Source organism: Chelmon rostratus, chromosome 12 (genome assembly GCF_017976325.1).
Source record: "Chelmon rostratus isolate fCheRos1 chromosome 12, fCheRos1.pri, whole genome shotgun sequence".
Taxonomy (NCBI): Eukaryota; Metazoa; Chordata; class Actinopteri; order Chaetodontiformes; family Chaetodontidae; genus Chelmon; species Chelmon rostratus.
The window spans coordinates 2598994-2618855 of record NC_055669.1 but is presented as its reverse complement, the minus strand read 5'-3'; the positions used below and the strand labels follow the sequence as shown (position 1 = coordinate 2618855).

The 19862-nt window shown below is 42.6% G+C and overlaps 1 protein-coding gene across 1 annotated transcript in view; it reads left to right on the top strand.

Annotated features, from left to right (window-relative positions):
• agla (amylo-alpha-1, 6-glucosidase, 4-alpha-glucanotransferase a) overlaps positions 1-18098 on the top strand; it is a 29459-nt gene extending 11361 nt beyond the window's left edge. The window contains exons 9-35 of the mRNA XM_041949381.1: positions 249-351; positions 672-769; positions 1477-1616; positions 1760-1947; positions 3416-3539; positions 4239-4402; positions 4555-4656; positions 5094-5249; positions 5467-5617; positions 5807-5931; positions 6043-6155; positions 6279-6413; positions 7024-7154; positions 8270-8406; positions 9511-9644; positions 9802-9977; positions 10296-10398; positions 10485-10608; positions 11624-11725; positions 11943-12054; positions 12604-12739; positions 13062-13174; positions 13300-13511; positions 13628-13725; positions 15190-15277; positions 15438-15571; positions 15661-18098. Coding sequence (XP_041805315.1) covers positions 249-351; positions 672-769; positions 1477-1616; positions 1760-1947; positions 3416-3539; positions 4239-4402; positions 4555-4656; positions 5094-5249; positions 5467-5617; positions 5807-5931; positions 6043-6155; positions 6279-6413; positions 7024-7154; positions 8270-8406; positions 9511-9644; positions 9802-9977; positions 10296-10398; positions 10485-10608; positions 11624-11725; positions 11943-12054; positions 12604-12739; positions 13062-13174; positions 13300-13511; positions 13628-13725; positions 15190-15277; positions 15438-15571; positions 15661-15778 — 3517 coding nt within the window. The 3' untranslated portion in view covers positions 15779-18098. The remainder of the gene's footprint in view (positions 1-248; positions 352-671; positions 770-1476; positions 1617-1759; positions 1948-3415; positions 3540-4238; positions 4403-4554; positions 4657-5093; positions 5250-5466; positions 5618-5806; positions 5932-6042; positions 6156-6278; positions 6414-7023; positions 7155-8269; positions 8407-9510; positions 9645-9801; positions 9978-10295; positions 10399-10484; positions 10609-11623; positions 11726-11942; positions 12055-12603; positions 12740-13061; positions 13175-13299; positions 13512-13627; positions 13726-15189; positions 15278-15437; positions 15572-15660) is intronic.
• The last annotated feature ends 1764 nt before the right edge of the window (positions 18099-19862 follow it).

The window sequence follows — 19862 nt, the reverse complement described above, 5'->3', positions numbered from 1 at the left end:
CATTCCATTTTTAGCCATAAATCTTAAACTAGAAAAGCTAGAATGCATGCAGTACACAAATACTGTGTACTGGCTATTTCTTACCTATGAGACAAATGTGAACGGGTTCAGAAGCAGAACCCCCACCCCCCCAGGTTACTAAACCTGACCTGGCATATGCATTTCCTGGCATATTTCTGTGTACAGTTTTAATGTTTGCAAAAAGTATAGTAGTGGTGTTCTTTGTTTCATGTAACCTCCCTTTGTAGTTCCTCCCCACAGCACATTGAGGAGTGCTGTGGTTGGCTGAGGCAGAAACTGAACGAGCTGAATGAAGAACAGTACCACATCATGCACCAGCATCAAGAGCAGGTGAGGTTAATTGTAAAACAGCACCAGGGTGCGCTAATGTAAATGATTAGAATGCAGTGCAACAGGGTAATACTGTATGAGAGCATTAAAGAAAGTCCAACATGTGTGAGCAGCCATGTGTGTGTGCACGTAGAAGCCAGCTGGAGCCAAACATGACAGCTGTTGGTGTGGCTCTGCTGATATAGATTCTGGAAATGTCAAAATGCCTCATGTCCTTTATCGAATGACCAAAATAGTGCACTGACACACACGGTTCCCAAAATACACAATGTGCCCTGTGCATCAGTCAGTGTTCTTTATGTTCTTCTTCTTTCCTTAAGGCTGCCAACTGCATTGTGGGAAATGTAGTGTATGAGCGTCTGGCAGAGCACGGCCCCAAACTTGGTCCTGTTAACAGGAAAAACCCTCTGGTTACCAGGTAACGAATCTAAAGATATAAGTTTATAGAGAAAAGGGGTGGGATAGATATGGTACGTGGAGATAGAAGAGAAGTTGAGGGATGGAAGAGATACTTCTTTCATCTGCTTTTTAGGTCACAAATGTAAAGTTTGTCTTAAGGGCAGTGCAAGAGGAAATGCCAATTTAATAAAATCAAGAGAGATTAATCACTTGAAAGCATGAATACAACATGGATGTGTGAAGCTGATTGCATGGCAATCTACCTAAATACTGTATGTTGTGTGCACAGTTGATACTTTGGCTTAGTTGTGGTAGAATTCCCACTGTCTGTCCACACTACCAGCAAGGCAAAATGAGACTGGATCAATACAAGGCAATAACTTCATTTTCAAGTTATGGCAACAAGATATCCTTCTCATAGGGTTTTAGTGTGAACCCTATCACCCCTAACTTGTTTCTCAGTGGCACATTGTACATTACTTTTTTAACACTGTATGTTACTGTGGTGTTAATCCACATACACAAACATAATACTCAGAAATACTTTACCATTCCAAACCTCATTCCTACTGGAAGCGTTATCCTTAATGATGTATGCAGCATGCCAGTTACTCAAGACAACTTCTTCCTTTTTTGAACAGTTGCGGTGAATGATAGAGACACATGTAAAGTGTGATGGCAGGCTGAGTGTTGGTGGATCTCAGTGTTTTCATCTGTCTGTCTCAGGTATTTCACCTTCCCATATCAGGACATGACACTGGAGCAGGAGATGCAGCTGCTGGACCAGCCAGACAAGATGTGTCACTTCTTGGCTCACAACGGTTGGGTGATGGGTGATGATCCGTTGCGCAACTTTGCTGAACCAGGTAAATACATGAAACTTAGAAAGTATAAGCCCAGAGGAATAAACAGAGACACATAGACACACTGTAACTAAGGTAAAGAGAGGATCTGATCTGAAACTGTGACTCCCTGTTTCAGTACTGGTCTGTATCTGTGCCACCTACAGGCTCCAATGTGTACCTGCGTCGGGAACTGATATGCTGGGGTGACAGTGTCAAGCTCCGCTATGGCAAGGGGCCTGAGGACTGCCCTTACCTGTGGGCCCACATGCAGAAATACACTGAAATCACAGCCAAATACTTCCATGGCGTCAGACTGGACAACTGCCACTCCACACCATTACATGTGGCTGAGGTATTGTCATATATTATCATATTATCTTCATTATTCTACATTTAAAAATGAAAATTTCCTGTACAGTGCAATTCAGTAGAGCGCTCACTGTAATAGATGCCACTTTTGCTGAACTAAAAACCAAACCATTATGTTACCTGTAACAGGTGATAGCATCATCCTCAAAAGGCTCAGTCGTTCACAAGAAAGGATGGGTCGAGGTTCACCACTGTGTGAACACGATTGTAGAAAGGATTTTACTACATGGGCTCAGGAACACTTTGTGAACACAGTTTGCTCATAAATGATTGCATTCTGTTTTTATGTACATTTTGCACAGCATCCCATCTACTATCAGGGTTGTAACATGAATAAATGGCAAAGATACACACTGGGCTTTGTGAACATGTAAAGAACCAACTCCATGTTGAATGTACTAATTTCTCGGTGTGTTGCCCTGTGATGCAACAGAAAATTTCCTGCGCGTCATAGTGTCAAGTTACTTCACAAACCAATGGAGAAATGTAGTACCCACCCCTGATTGGTCTGAAAAACTGCATTTTTATGTACCTGCTGCACCAGCCTAATGTTCAGGAAGAGAAATAGGCCATTAAAACAATATCATGTTGCCTAAGTACTGTCTCATGTGAGGATAAGCTAACTGGCCAACACTGTTGCTCACTATGGCCACATTCTTATGACACACCTACAGGAAACAGAATATGCTACAAACTCACACAACTATTACTACACATGCCAAGGCTGGATTCAGGCATAAATACAGAAAGGACACTGGCCAGTATGGTGTCCTTTTTCTGTTAGTGTGTTTTTAACATCATGAAAGTTTTTAGCGTTAAACAGGATTAGTTTAAGAAATCATCAAAATACATATGAATAGTTTGGATTGAAATCTAATTTAACGGCACACTACACATCATTAAAGCCTTCGTGTGTATAAAGCGTACTGTATATCAGTGTTAGCCTGTTAACAGCAGACCCCTCTTCTCTCCCTGTCTGTGGTTCGGGTCTGTCGTCTTGTCCAGGCCATGTTAGATGCAGCCAGATCGGTCAGACACAATCTGTATGTGATCGCTGAACTGTTCACAGGCAGCGAGCTCATTGACAATGCGTTTGTTAACCGGCTGGGAATTAGCAGCCTGATACGAGGTACATCTCTCATGCATGAACTAACTGCTGTTTTTGTCTCTCTCTTCTCTTTTCACTGCATTGTTCTGCATCCTTCTTCTCCATACCCAAACATCTTCTCTCTCTCTCTCTCTTTCTCTTTCTCTCTCACTCTGTGTTCATGGACTGTATGACTGCATGTTGTGGTTGCTTTGAGGCCCGTTATCACTAACTGGCTACATCCCTTTCACATTCCTCTTCCTCCCGTCTCCAACCTCCTCCTCTTGCTTCCTCTCTCCAAAAATCATGACCTCTTGCTCTGTCTGTACTGGTTTTGGTGTGTTGCCTTGCTGTGATTGACCAGTTCATGCTGGATGTGGCCAGAGCAGTTTGTCCTAACCTGTATGTGGTGGCTGAACTGTTCACCGGCAGCGAGGAGCTGGATAATATCTTCGTAACCAAGCTAGGGATCACATCGCTCATACGAGGTACAGTCATTTATTTGTTCAAAATGCATACACAGATGGTTCATCCAAGTACCTTCAGAGGCAATGTTTTGGTCTATAAGATCTTCCTCAGACAAGTGTCAAAGAGAAAACAGGTATTTCTTGTAGAGGCAGTAATCGTCTCAAAGAACTATTGCCTGCTGGTCAGCAAGCAGCAGAGAAAAACAAATACCGCAAAATGGTGATCATAATACTCCAGAAAATAGACAGGCCAGAAAATCCAGGGAAAGGGTTTTTTTAAAAATGCAATTGCACCTGAAAACACATGGTGGTCATTTCATGAAAAAGAATGAAGAAAATAAAGTGGGTAGCAGCGTGAATGAACCTTCAGACAGATGCCACAGAGGATTTAATCTTTAATCAGATGTCTGTACACATCATAAGACAAAGGTCTGTGTTAGAGACAAACACACCCTGCAATATATTTATCGCCATCTTGTGGTATTTGTTTTCCTATCTATTACTTTTAACAGTGTGCAGACCTGAATGTTTTTGCATGAATGCCATGCACACACTTCGCCCATAGAAAATGTTGAAAATAGGCAATATTCTTGAGCAGCTCTCGAAGGCAGATTGGAATGTGGCTCAGCTTGAATGTGTGAAATCACCCGCAGTGCTGCAGTAGTATGGATTGTGTCCTCCCTCTCATGAGCACTTCCTCACCCCTCACCCTGTCCACAGAGGCCATGTCAGCCGGTGACAGCCATGAAGAAGGTAGATTGGTCTATCGTTACGGAGGTGAGCCGGTTGGAGCTTTTGTTCAGCCCAGTCTCCGCCCACTGATGCCCTCCATCGCCCATGCCATGTTCCTTGATGTAACCCATGACAACGAATGTCCCATACAGGTGAGTCTCTGTCAGGGTCAGGTTAGGATGGTCGTGAATAACTGAAGATGCTGATGACCATTAGTATGCATTATATTTTTTATTGACCATATCTAATGTCACATGTGAGGTTCATACAGTAACTGCTGCATGTTTGCCTCTTTGTTGTACAGCTGCGTTCAGCACTGGACTCCCTCCCCAGCTCTGCTATAGTCTCTATGGCCTGCTGTGCTACTGGTTCCACCAGAGGATACGATGAATTCGTGCCACATCAGGTATTTACAACACACACACACACACACACACACACACACACACACACACACACACACACAAGCTCTGACTTCCATGTGAGATCATCTTGGATCAACAGTAATTCTTTTTAACCAAAATTCTGCTTTTTTGGCTGTTTAAGAAACAAACTCCCCAACATTGGCTCATTTGTTGCAAATATGAAAATATGGCCAATGCTAGTTTGTTTTCTCTAAAGCTGTGATGTCCGTAGTTTGAAAACTAGTGCTGGTTTGAATTGTACAGCAGGTACTTTAGAGTTGGCTGTTAAACAGCAACCAGTTATGCTCACAGTTAATGTGAAGCTACGCGATTCACATTATACCCCTCACATTTAACACTGAGTGTCTGTGTACAGGTTTAGATTTTTGTACATACAGTGTACGTGTGTGTGTGTGTGTGTTTGCGTGTGTGTGTGTAGATCTCTGTGGTGAAGGAGGAGCGTTTTTACCCCAAGTGGAACCCCTCAGCATCACCCTCCTCTGTTGGTGAGGTTGGATCCCAGACTGGCATCATAGCTGGGAAACTGGCCCTCAACAAGCTGCACCAGGAACTGGCTGCCCAGGGATTCATACAGGTAAAATTGAGCACTTTGTGTGTGTGTGTGTGTTAATAGAACTAAACATCTGCTCCCACTAAACACAGTTTCAGCTCACTCAGCAATTTGTTGTTCATGTAAAAACAAAGGCAGCAAGACCAGAAATATCCCCATCTCTGGTGCTGCAAGCTAGTTGTTGTTTCTATGCTGCCTTTCCCAGAAATCACGTTTTAACCTCTAATCGTTTCCTCTCCAGGTGTATGTAGACCAGGTTGATGCAGATATTGTTGCAGTTACCCGTCACTGTCCCAGCACTCACCAGTCTGTGGTGTCAGTATGCAGGACAGCCTTCTGGAACCCCAAAACCCACCAGTATGACACTAATGTCCCACCCATGTTCATACCTGGTATGACGATAACATTGCCATCTTCATGTTAGAAATCCAGGGTGTATTTCTAAAAATTTTTGTTGCATTATCTTTCTTTTGTTTCTTGTGCTTTCTCGTATCAATGCCAAGATTTTGTCTCTGCTAACCAGGTTTCTGAACACGGCTTCAATGCTGAGAATATGTCTCTCTGTCTCTGTCTCTCTCAAGGGAAGATAGAGGAAGTGGTACTGGAGGCAAGGACAGTGGAAAGGCATGCTGGGAGTTATAAGAAGGATGAGAACTACATCAACGGCATGCCAGAATACACTGTGGAAATAAAAGAGCATATTTCTGTAAGTAATGCCAAGATCATTTTTAGAATAATTGTTATTGTTATTTTTATAATAACTGTATTTTTATAATTTGTATAATATTTTATAATATATTTGTATACGTATATGTAGTTACAGGAGAGTACAGTGGTGAAGCAAGCTGGAGTGACGTCTAAAGGTCGATCAGAGTTTGTGCAGGAAATCACCTTTCAGAAGCTGACACCTGGCAGCGTCATTGCCTTCAGGTAATCCACACACAGACCTACACCAACCTTCAGCACAGAAGCAAAGAGCAAATGTATGGGCCTTGTGCATTCTGGTCTGTCATTGGTCACAAAGGTTTCTGTCACTCTCGCTCGTCCTCACAGGGTTAGTTTGGACCCCAAGGCCCAGAAACTGGTGGGTGTGCTGAGGTATTATCTGTCCCAGTTCAGTCCAAAATACAGGAGGGGGAGTGTGGCAGAGGAGAACCCACCAGAAGCACTGCAGAAACCTCTGGCGCAGTAAGTGCACATGTTCACATGTTGCCTTAATGAGCGATGACTTTTTGTCATGGTTATTCGGCTATAGTAAAGGTTAAACCCAGCTTTACTAGCTTTATGTTTTCTTGTAGAATAGACTTAAGCATCCTTTAAGAATGTCAGTTACTCAACGTTAAAGGGGAACTACAGGTGTTGTGGGGTACTACTGCATAAAACCTTTTGCAGCTAAAGAGGGAGCTGTGTGAAGTCTGCTTAGTTGCTACAGGTTTGAAAATTTGAAAACAAATCTGAGAGTGTGGAGACAAACAAGTGGCCTTACCAGACCTCTGTAGCCTGCTCCTCGTCACTGATTGAGGCCATCTCTGGACATCTGTACAAAAAAGAAAATAAAACATCTAGAACATTTGCATTTGATGGAATGGAGCAGTCTTGGGTGTACATACAGAAACATTCATAACGTCCAGAACATACACGTGATACTCATGTATAGTATCACATTTGATAAACAAGGTAATAGTTAATGCAGAATAGCTCAAACAACTGAGAGCGACAGTGTGAATATATTAAAGGATGCTAGTATCCACAGAGCTACACATTAAGTCCTTATTTTAAAGCTGTGTGTGTTTGACAGGCTGATGTCTAAGCTGACGTTAGCAGACCTGAATGTCCTGCTGTTTCGCTGCGACTCAGAAGAACAAGAAGATGGTGGAGGCTGTTACAGTATCCCAGGGTGGGAGACCCTCAAATATGCTGGGCTACAAGGTAGCTACCCAGCAGTTACATATATATATATATTTCCAGTTTATTTAGTCCACACAGTGTATTGATACAACTATAGTCTTCTCCAACACTGTGTAGCTTCACAGTGGTGTAAAGACCAAAGAAGCTTCATTAAAATGAGCACATTGGTAATCACACAGACGCTTGTCGTCATTATGCTAAACATGCTGCAAAGATGAAGAAAGACAGCTATCACTCACTAAGTCGGGAGTCTCACACATTCAGGAACAGCAACAAAAGAAACTGAACTGTTTTTAGTTTGTACAGAACTGTTGCAACTGATCAACTTTAAGAACTGTGCGTCTGCATAATGCATCTTATTTGGCAGAATGACTTGTGTCTTACCTTGAAAACATAGAAAACTGTGACAATTTTGCTAATAAACAGAAACAAACTGTGTATCCACAGCTTAGTGTTAATAGGCAAATAATCAATAACATTAATGAGGTTCAATGTTTAATTATGATTATGGATTCCAAATCAACTTTTGAGAGCTATATTGAACACATTAGTAAAAAATTGGCATATAACTGTCATATTTTGAACATGTCAACAATAGCGGCTTCAAAAACATTTCGGCTATGCTATGATTTTTTTCCATCGTCATTATTGTATATACTGCTGGTTCCAGGCCTGTAAGACTATGCTGAAACCAGCTGAGATTCTTTTTACACAAGCCTTAAAACAAGCTTTAAACAAGCCATCATTGTAACATATTGTCCAAATACAACCTCTTAAGTTTTGAAACTCTCATTCGGTTTTAGAAGTTCGATTGGTATTCAAGTTCATTTACAAGGCTTCTTCTCACCATCTACGAGCTTTTTTTTAACTCCGCAATGAGCAGATGAGCAGAACCTCTCGATCTGCTCTAAACTCAGACTCCAATGCTCCACAGCGGCAGACTGCCTTTGCACAATCAGCTTTTTCATTTAGGGTCATCAAACACTGGAACAAGCACTTAATGTGATGCCCATTGAAGTATGACCAAACCTCTTGACAGACTTGGTTTGTCTTCACTGTTATTTGCCCTTGGTATTTCTATATTACTGGCCTAATATGACAGGAGTGTAAATGAAGTTGTTGCCGTGTGTCTGCAGGTCTGATATCAGTGTTGGCTGATATCCGCCCCAATAATGACCTGGGCCATCCTGTGTGTGCTAACCTCAGACAAGGTGACTGGCTGATAGACTTTGTTGCCAACAGACTGATACACAGAGAGGGACCACTGGCACAGGTAGGCTTTTACACCCTTACAGGGCTCCTTTACCCATATTACAAAAAGCTGTATCTCTACATAGATCTGGTTTCATTTGTTCATGTTTTGAGATATCTGTCTCTAGATATTTCTGCTGAGATTTCAGTATGGTGAAGGTGAATGGAATTGTATTTATGGTGCTCAAAGCATTGAAAAATGAAAAGAACTCACATATCAAGGGTGCTGCTAACTACTATCTGCAGAAACAAGACACTTTACCACCAGGTCATATCATGGACCACACTGCACTTGCAGTGCATGCACAGGCATGTAAGAGTTCTGCAGGACTTCCAAGTTTATCAGCGATTTGGAGGCGGCAGTCTGTAGTGACATTTTGTGTGTAGTGTCTTGTGTTCAATTGCAATATTTGCATGTAATTCTCTTATTAAAACTTTCTTGTATGCTCACTGTAATTGTACAATATATAGTTATTGTGTATGGTTACCATTTATGTTTGTGTGTGTGTGGTACATTTGGTAACGTTTGTGTTTTTCATGCTTTTGCACATAGACATATATAGCACTCTTCCTTTTAAAGCTAGGGGAACACCCCAGAGGACAAATTTTGTTGGATGTCCTCCATCCCTAGCCAGGCTGCATGAATATTTACTGCCTGAAATTAAAGAAATAGCCTATGCGTTGTGTTGATGTGTTGTCACATAATTAACAAATTCCAGCACTCCAACAGGACATAGCCCAACACAGATAGTAGGTCCATCTTTTTATTTATTTTTGGGCACTATTTTCACTGAAAGAACTTGAAAGCACACACAGCACCAGCCCGGCCTGTCGGGTTCGGATCGGGTATCCAATCTTTGGTAAGGACATGTGAGAAAAAATGTATGATGTCATTTGGCCAAACTGAGCCTTTCAAACAAGAGATTGATTTCTCTACCTGCTGCACCATTACTCAATTCAGTATTCTCTGAGCTACATACCTGTAAAGTAGTCTAGAAGATAAAAACATTATTTATACTGAAGTACTTAATTATGTTTCCCAACTATTAGTTCCAGAGGGTGTTGGTGTGTCCTTTATGATCCTGGAACAGATTATCCATTGGACTGTAACATTGTGTGTCTGCAGGTGGGCCAGTGGTTGTCAGCCATGTTTAACTACTTGAAACACATCCCACGCTATCTCATCCCCTGTTATTTTGATGCCATCCTGGTGTCAACCTACACCACAGCTCTGGATGCAACTCAAAAACTCATGTCGAGGTAGGACAGACTCTCCAGATTGTATTTTTTAAATCTTAATTCCAACTGTAAAACTATTTATTTTAAGGACTTACTCTTTCCAGTCAATTTAAATTTTGATCAGTCACATTTGCTGTCCTGCTGGAGCTGCTGATTGTCCATCTCCTTGTCCAAACAGTTTTGTCCAGAGTGGCTCCAGCTTTGTTCGTCACCTGGCGCTGGGTTCAGTTCAGTTGTGTGGTGTCGGACGCTACCCTGCCCTCCCTCCCCTCTCTGCGAAAATTGAGGACGTTCCCTACCGCGTCAGTCCAATCACAGGGCAGAAGGAGCAGTGCTGTGTGTCACTGGCTGCAGGTAACATTCATTAAGCTTGTACTTATTCCAAAAAAGGTGGGACGCTCTGTAAAACGTGTAAAATGCAGTCTTGTGTAAAAAGAAAAAAACTTGTTAACTGACAACAGTGTTACGAAGTGTTCCTGAGCCCATGTAGTAATCTCCTTTACACAACCATGTGTTTCACATAGTGGTGAACCTCGCTCCATCCTCGCTTGTGAACAGCTAAGCCTTGTCCTTCTGGGACGAAGATGAAATGAAATAATTTGAATGTACATATATACAGTAGGTGGGCAGTAGTTTCCTGATTTAATTGACATGCTAATTGATTTTCTTTAGGTCTTCCTCATTTCTCCTCTGGGATTTTTCGTTGCTGGGGCCGAGACACTTTCATCGCTCTCAGAGGACTGATGCTGCTCACTGGGAGACACACTGAGGCTCGGTACGTATGCGTGTGTTTGGCGGCTGTGTCAGCATCAGTCTGTAAAAGCTCACCCCTTGAACCTTTCTGTCTCATGACCTCCACAGTAACATCCTCCTGGCCTTTGCGGGGACACTGCGTCACGGTTTGATCCCCAACCTGCTGGGTGAGGGTCGCTGTGCAAGATACAACTGTCGTGACGCTGTGTGGTGGTGGCTGCAGTGCATCCAGGTAGGAGGGCAATGCAATACAGAAAGTAATGGGGAAAGAGTTGCAGGGAGGGAGGGAGGGAGGGAGGGAGGGAGGTAAAGGAGAGTAAACACGTGAAACCTTAAAGCTGTGGGGAGTTTCCATCCAGCAGACACAGAGCACTAGCATTTCTTTGGAGTCATCCTTGTGCCCACCTGATGAATGTGAGTCCAGTATTCACGTTCTTTTGGCTCTGGTTTGATCTCCACCAACTCCTGAAGAGGGCAGGGCAGGTGGTGTACAGTGGGTTTTTCAGAGCTTCTTCGCTGAAGGCGAAGGCCTGCTGCTGCTGCCGCTGCTGGATACTGCAGAGCTCTGTCAGCAGTTCCAGTGACCCTTCACACATACTGATTTGACTGTGTATCATTAATATAAGTATATACAGTAGAGTAGAGCTGCTTTAAACTTATCCCTGCAGCTGATATTATTAACCACCATGGCTACCAAACAGGCTTGATTAAAAAGAGAACATGGGGCCAGTGATCAGTAAGTTGTGTTCTGTCACTGGTCACCTAACAAATAACCTGGGAGCCTCGATTTTCTTCTGATGATATTTCTCCTTTTAAGAAAAGCCAACAAAGACATTAATGTCAGATGTTTTATATTTGACTTGGACTGAAGGATTAGAGGTTTGGTCACAGGTTGCATTCAGCCAGAACTCTCAGGGTTGGTAGTCGTATTATAAGATCATAAGATGAGGTTTGGAACCACTACGTGCCTCATGTTGAGTGAGATAAATGATCCACATTTACCAAAAATAAATTTGAACCAAAGTTTGGTTTAAACTGTGTAATATAAGGCATTATCCAAGTTGAATAGATCTTTAAGTTATAATCTTTGCTTTTGCTCTTGATCTATTTTCACTCCTCTGTAAAGTTATTCCTATCTAAATGTTTATTAATCTGATTATTGAAGTAAATGGATATTAATGATCTATATCATGTTGTAATGATGTAGAAGTATTACTTACTTATTCTGACGATGTGCTTTTGCTCAGGACTATGCTACCCTAGTTCCTCAAGGGCATGAAATCCTTCAGTGCCCCGTCACACGCATGTACCCTACTGATGACTGTGAACCCTGCAGCCCTGGAGAGGTGGTACGTACAGCTGAGACACACACACACACATACACACACACGCACACAAAGAAAGTGTCTTTCTTGGTACTACCACTAGGAGTCATCAATGTTTAAATCCTACACACAGTTTCAATCAATCACTCACTCACATCATGAAACTAATGTGTAACTTTACATAAAGTACATGATATATTTTTGTCTGTGTGTGTGCGTGTGTGTGCGTGTGTGTGTATAGGAGCAGCCTCTGTATGATGTGATCCAGGAGGCTCTGCAGCGCCACCTGCAGGGAATATCCTTCAGAGAGAGAAATGCTGGACCCAAGATAGACATGAAAATGAGAGATGAAGGTAGGACAGAGACTGTCTGTGTGTTGGTGTGTGAAACTATACATGCACAAATCGTATCAGTTGATGATAATGTAAGTGTCCCAATATTAGAACAAACAGTAATCTTTACGGAGCCACAGGGGAAACTTTAGGTCACTTTACACCAGCAGCTTTCCAAGCTGTGAAGGAAGTCTTGAGAGCTGGCTAACTTGTGACTGAAGACCCAGATGTCTTATACAGAAACTTTTATTTAAGCTCGATCGAGGAGATTAGACACAAGCAGTGCAAGAGTATTTGAGTATTTCCACCACAACTCTGAAGGCTGCCTTCTGGCGAGGAGAAGTGTTGAACCCATTCCTAGGCCTATGAGGTTTACTGCTTGACCAAATAAGGTTATTCTTTACCCATCTATGTATTTGAGAAGATTCTCGTGGGTATTTGATTGTAAACATAAGGAACTATGCTTACCTAAGTTAACCTAAGTCATGTTGTAGTCACTCAAGATTTCCTTCACGCAAACCTTCTTTAATGCCAGCCACAGTGTTCCTGAGCTCTGCCACTCCTTCCCAGGGTTCAACGTGGTTGCTAAGGTGGAACCAGCCACAGGTTTCGTGACTGGAGGAAACCGCTTCAACTGCGGCACGTGGATGGACAAAATGGGAGAGAGCGAGAGAGCGAGGAACAAAGGCATGCCCGCTACACCAAGGTAACACACAAACTGCTCACAGTTTTTCAGGCACGCCAGTTAGAAGTTTGCATTTCTCGCTGCACTTTGTATCAAGGTTTGATGCTGTATTTGATTTTTGATCGCTGCTTCAGCAGTTCCACATGTGAGCATTTGCTGTTTTCCTCAGTTTTACATCATTGTACTGTAACTGTGTATGTTTAAGTTTTGGACTCTTTGTTGAACAAAACAAGCTTTGGAATAATGAATCAGATAATTGAAAATGTGATTATGCCGTTAATCAGTAATGATGTAATAGTTATAAGCTGCTTAATTAGATTTCTTTATCCCTTTTCCTGTTCAGAGATGGAGCAGCAGTGGAGATAGTTGGTCTCAGTAAGTCAGCCGTTCGCTGGGTTGTGGAGCTCCACGCCAAAGGACTGTTCCCTTATGATGGAGCTAAAGTACACAGAGATGGTATTTACACACACACACACTTACAGAAACCCTGAGCTTTTACCTTTATTTTCAGACAAAGAACTTCTCACTCTGAATTACAGCAGCTCTGTGCAGGCTCAGAAACACTTTCTGTTGTGTTCCAGGTAAAGAGGTGTTTATCTCGTACTCCCAGTGGAACCAGCAGCTCCAGCAGTCCTTTGAAGCAGGCTTCTGGGTGTCTGGGAGCCCAAATGACCCGAATGAGAAAAACCCTGATCTGGTGCATAAAAAAGGCATCTATAAGGACAGCTATGGAGCCTCCAGCCCCTGGTGCGACTACCAGCTGAGACCCAACTTCACTATTGCCATGGTGGTGGTAAGCAGAGAGAAACCTGCACCCAGCTGTCTCAATCATCTGTAACTGTATTGGCCAAAAAGTCTTCATGTGTGTTGAGTGTGATTGGCTGCTTGACATGATGTCTGTGTTTAAAGGCTCCAGAGCTGTTTTCAGTGGAGAGAGCCTGGAATGCTCTGGAGGTGGCTGAGAAGAAACTACTGGGACCACTGGGAATGAAGACACTTGACCCTGAGTAATATATACCTTCATATACTATCAATACACACAAACAAATATACACATGTGGTAGCTGTACTGTATTCACCAGTTTGGGTAAGTTACTTTCAAAACAAATGTAATATATTACACATTGAGAGCTGCTTTCGGTTGGAAGTAATATGTTACTTTACAATGTTGTGGTCTGTGTGGAGTAATGCATTACTGATTACACTACTTCACCAAAATAACTTCAGAACTACAATTAGCGTTATTTTTTATGGGTCTATTATGGTTTGCATCGCTTCTATAGCCTCAGCAGAACCTGGTCTCTATGGCAACCTAGGTGGAGTAGAGTGTGCTGCTCTCTGGACAGAGCCAGCCATATACGCACACACAGACACACACACACAGTCAGTCAGTCGCACATCTTTTGCACCAAGTTTGCTGAAAGCTGGAGCTACGACCCAGATTTCCCATCATGCCGTGCTACCTTGTAATGTTTGTACAGTAGTGTTTGTAATGTGTGTTTTCAGAACGTGGTGGTTTATGTTGTTTTGTGTTGGTCTATAGTTTTAACCATGAGTCAGATGGTTTTTGCACTTCTTGACCCCAGCTGTATTTCACAGTGGTGCTTTTCAGCTCTTTTCCTCTCTATAGTGAATGTTGTTGAAGGGCCGAGGCTGACCCAGAGATCCCACTGGCCTCTTCTCTGTGACGTCACATATTCAATGTGTTTTTGTTCCTTCGACTATGCAGCTGCAAACCCCACCAGGTGCATTTCAGAAGCAGAGCATTTTGTCAGCCTCATTTTGTTAAGTTGCTGAGATTTTGCTGATTTGGTCAGTTTTTCTTGATATTTGTACTTGAGTAGGCTTCGTAGTCAAACGGTTTCCTTTCTTGTCTGTATTAACTGTGTTTATTGTTGATGTCGATTGGGAATCTGCACAGGATGTTTTAGTTTGAAAATGTACCAGATTCACTACACCGTTCCTGTGTCTGACTTCCTGTCTCACTCAGTCTGCTCTGTGCAGAATGACGTGTCACTGGAGTGGAGATACGCATCTGAAACAGAGACGCTACGTGCCCGGTGGAATTGCACACATTGTCTAGAATGGCAGCAATCAGCTCTGTCATACACGTCACAGACAAAACGTGGACGTTACTCACCCGGTACAATTTAGGGCTGAAATGTGTTGCTTGATATTGTAATTGTGATAGTATTGATACTATGATACTGTGATGGTACAGAAATTTAACCAGTAACTCAATATGTTACTCCATTACCACAAAAAGTACCTGTACTACTGTTACCCCCAACACTGGTAGAAATGTCATCATGTCTTACCACTGAATAGAAACGCTCCATGACAAGTTCAGAAGCAGCAGCAGTGGAGGGCTGAGTAGTTTTCTCCTACAGAACAGTAGGTGCAGTATTTAGATAATGACCACACTGTTTAACCTGCTGGCTCATACTCACATTGTATTTGTGTCCATCTAGTGACATGGTGTACTGCGGTGTCTATGACAACGCTCTCGACAATGACAACTACAACCTGGCAAAAGGCTTCAACTACCACCAAGGACCAGTGAGTGTGCCTGAGCCTGTACTTTAACAGTTGAGGAAGAGTTTATGTAAAGCTCACCAACCTCTTCAAGTGCTTTTATTGAAGAAGCTGTTCAAACGTGAATGTTTTTATCTTTCTCACTACACATAACAGTGTATATTTTGTGTGTGCGTGTGAGCAGGAGTGGCTGTGGCCAATAGGCTACTTCCTGCGTGCTAAACTCTACTTTGCCAAGAAGCTGGGAGAGGAAACCTACAGCCAAACAGTCACTCTGGTGAAAAATATTCTGTCACGACATTACACCCACCTGGAGAGGTAGGTCTGTCAGCTGTTCATCCACCTCATGTGCTTTGTTTCTCATTGTTGGCATGTTGTCGGCTCTGACCCACCGTATGCTTTCCCAGGTCTCCGTGGAAGGGTCTGCCAGAGCTGACCAATGAGAACGGCCAATACTGCCCGTTCAGCTGTGAGACCCAGGCCTGGTCTCTGGCTGCTGTGCTGGAGGTCCTCTACGACCTCTAAATGGCCGTCACCCTACCCCAACCCCCCTCCCTCCGATGTGATGCTGTTTACCTTCCTGAAGCTGAATTCATGGGCTTTGAGAAGAAACACACAGAAAGCTATGAGGCTCCGGGAGCTCCACTTAATTGGATGCTTCAAATTACATTTACCTACAGTAACTACATCTCAGGTGTGATTACCGCACCGCAACTGTCCTCCTCTTTCAGCGCACAGTGGATTTACTTGAACTTTGCCCTGTGCACTGCCTGCCATCTCCAACCGCTCCATCAGCCTCACCAGCTCACCGCTCTCTGTGTGTTTCTACCCTCAGTCTGTAAATTAGCACTTCTACCAGTGGACCTCTGACATCATTTCCTGTGATCAGAGTGGGGTCTGTTGCTGCAGTCATGTCCTTTGAGGAAGACTGTGGAGACAACTTCACAGCTCACAGCAACAACATGGGAAGAGTTAAAACATTTTACAGATGTAGCTTCTAATGACCTTAAATCCTCTTCACTGATAGATCATGTTAGTTCATGTAGAAACCTTTTATTTAAACAGTTAGACAGTGCAGCATAGTTCCAGGTTGAACCTTTAATTCAAACTAGTAGCACCTGTCAGCTCAAAGCTGAGCTGCTGTTCAGTCAGTGTTCTCCACTCTCAAACATACTGTCTGTCTGTCACAGTGCAGGTGCCACAGCCACACAAGTATTAATATCACACAATACCTGAACATTGACCTGCGCAGTCTAGAAGCCTTCTATAGAGCCAGCATCTTTCTTTTCTGTATTCTGTCGCCAGCCAAATGAACTGAGAACTGCCTCTATTTAAAATCTGCTTTCACCAATCAGACTTTATGCTTATTCTTTTGAAAAGGGAAAAACGTCAAATTACATTTCATGAAATGCAGACAGAAAAGTCCCAGCAGCCAGTCCATGAAGTGGAATTTGAAAAAAACAGAACTGATAAATCTTCTCTAATATTTAGAATAAATGAAATGAAAGTGATCCCGGTCCTTTAGTGTTATACATTACATCATTATACACTGAAGCTCTGAACCCTCCAGCCAGCAGTCTAACTAAAGAGGGCAGAACATACTTTTTTGTTACCTGAGTGGATGTTTATTCGATAACAAGTCTTTTATACTGAAGTCTATTAACCTGCCACTGTGTGAATCCTACCTCCCAGCCTGTCCTCATGTCATGTCATGTGAACAAGTGACCTGAGCACCTCATGTCACCAGAGGGTGACTGATTACATGCTGTAACACCAGTGATGTACACAGCTCTCTAAAGTGTTGAAATCTCTAGTTTAAAGGGGCTATTCCTCACAGCATACAGTGCTTCACCCTCCACCTGATGCCTTTATACAAACACTTGGTCTTCCAATTGTTTCCCATTTCATCACATTTTCCCCACAAGCCTTATGATGCAGTGAAATATTTCAGTATTTCAATACATATTATTCAATTCTGTATCAATGTTAAGAACAGTTTTGTGCATGAATGTTGTTTTGGTGTTTCCAGAGGTTTCTAAAGCAGTTTCCTCTAGCGTGTAGTCATGCTGTTGATCTCTGCTGATGAGCTGTAGATGTGACGCGTCAGCATTCTGCTCAGAAAGAGGGAATCCGGTGAGCAGAAATAACAGACAAACCGCTGTGGAAGTCGTTTTAAGACATGCAAAGAAAAGCCACTGTGTGCATCTAAACACGTGTTTGAAGTCCGCTGTCGCTGGTGTGAACTGTTCTGTGCTGCTAAAACGCTTGTGTTTGAACGTCCTCCTGACAACACATCATCGAGTCTCTTTGGATCCTTGTTTAATGAGCAGAAAACCTGAACGGTGTCAGTGTGGCAGCTGCCAGCGTTTGGGAGAGCACCACAAGCTTTCTGTACAGAACACAACCATCTTACGTCCATTTGTAAGATGTCGACACTGTCAAGACTGGAAAACATACGAGCTTATCTGAGTGAAGCTGAGGTACTGCTACTTTGTTGAGAAGTCAAATTAATGGTCAGATCAAGGGGATTATTGTTCTAGCAAAAACAAAACTACTCACAACCAAGAGCAGTTGTTTAGTGCAGCACTTCTGTTATTCTACTTTTGCACAGTGCAATTCACCAGCGTTTCCTGTGCAATGGCTGAATATGGAGGAATAATCAAGTTACACAACTATTTTAACAAGCTGATATCATGTCTCTACAATCACACAGTCCAGTCATGTCGAGTAGTACAAAGCTCTGTGAACTGAAACTGTTAGTTTTCATCAGTGTGTCTGTAATGCTGTTTGTTCTGTGTGCGTAGTGTTACAGTTGCCATGAACAGAATAAACTGTTACAGGATTTGGCTGTTGTCTCCTCTTGTTGTGTGTGTGTTTGGGGGGGGGTGACAAGCGAATTAAACAATGGCCATATCGAGCCTATATATGAGGGAAAATACAGAACAGAGCAGGTCATGTCAGAAGTGGAGGCTTCCTTGACCAGCCTCCACAACCACCTGTGACCTCTACCTCAATTTAATCAAGCCTGCTCATTATTAGTGACTTTCATTTATTAAAGACACAAGTTTTCAAATAATCATTTCTGTTTGTTCAATAATGTACGAAACTATTAGCTTCAAAATATACTTGAAGTAACACGAAAAAGTGCTCATTGTGCAGAATGGCATATTTTAGAATAATGTATGTTACTGGGTCACGGGGGCAGCAGTCTGCGGAAGCGGAAGAGAATGGTATGTTATTGGATCACACTGTTCATCACTTTAATGTTGAAGCTGGTAAAGGTGGTTTAACTGCTGGGTAGCGTGTGAATTTCCCCTCCTGGATCAATCTAGTTTTATCTATGAATCTATGATTCTTCTTCTTTCGGCTGCTCCCTGTAGGGGATCACCACAGCGGATCATCTGCTCTCCGGCAGACCAGCCTCTACCTGTCGCAGCAATCTTAATCTATTATATCACGTCAGAAGTAGTAAAAAGTAAAAAGTACAATGATTGTCTCTGAATTATGGTGGAGCAGCAGTGTTAGTATTATGTACAGTAGTTGAGTAAATGTGCTTACTTGCTCTCCACCACTGGCCTTCTTCCAGGCTTCAAGGATGCAGCCCACTTCCTCCATAATGGAAGGGTGGATGAGGAGAAAAAAAGCACACTCACATCCTCCTTCTGTTAGCCATCAGCTATCCCAGAGTCACAGAACACTGACACAGCACAAGCAACCAGCTGCCATTTTTCCATCCAGCAGATACAGATCAGCATTGGCATGCATTTCTATTTATTTTCTGTCCTGCTGATGATTGTAAGCCCAATATTCACTCACTTTTCAGCTCTGGTTTGGCCTCCACCAATTCCTGAGAGAATTATGTGGCCCCTTAGCTGATAAATGTTCCACTATGCTCACCAGCTCGTTGCTGACTTTGACTGTCTGTTGTTTGGCATTGGGAAGGAAGCGTACAGAAAGTGTGAGTGTCACCTTTAATATACAAGCACTCATATAATCCACTGTAAAGTTCAACTTTTTGACTCCTGCATTGTCTCCTGAACTTGAGGCCTGGTCTTATTGAGAGGTTTGAGTTACAATCAAGTTTTAGAGCTTAAAAAGGAATATATCCAGTGATGATTGATTGATTTCACTGTCTGTCTGTAAAAAGCTTTCAGCATGGAGAATGTAAGATTTGGAACCTGTTTCCAAAAACGGCATTTATATTTATAGTGTGTTGCTGTAGAACCATTAAAGTAGCTGGTCGACTGTGTTTGACCAAACTAGACCCTGTGAAACCCTCAACTCTCTCCAGCTCAGCATTACTGTAGCCTAGAGCTGCGACATATGGAGAGACAATATGATTCCCATGAACAGTATTTTAGCCTTTTGATGACAGAACATGTATAGTTATACAGCCTTTAATGCCCATGCAGCAGCAGCAGGCTGCAGTACCAATACATGCCACCAGGTGGGGCCACAAAGAGCCATTTAATAAGTGTTAAAATACAAGAAGTCAGGACACTTAATCCAAATTCATTTGCATCACTTGTTTGTGATTTTTAATCATGAGTGTTTATTAAAAAGATAATAACCTTTCACCTCACTTCAAGGTTTGCCTCAGCTCCGCAGA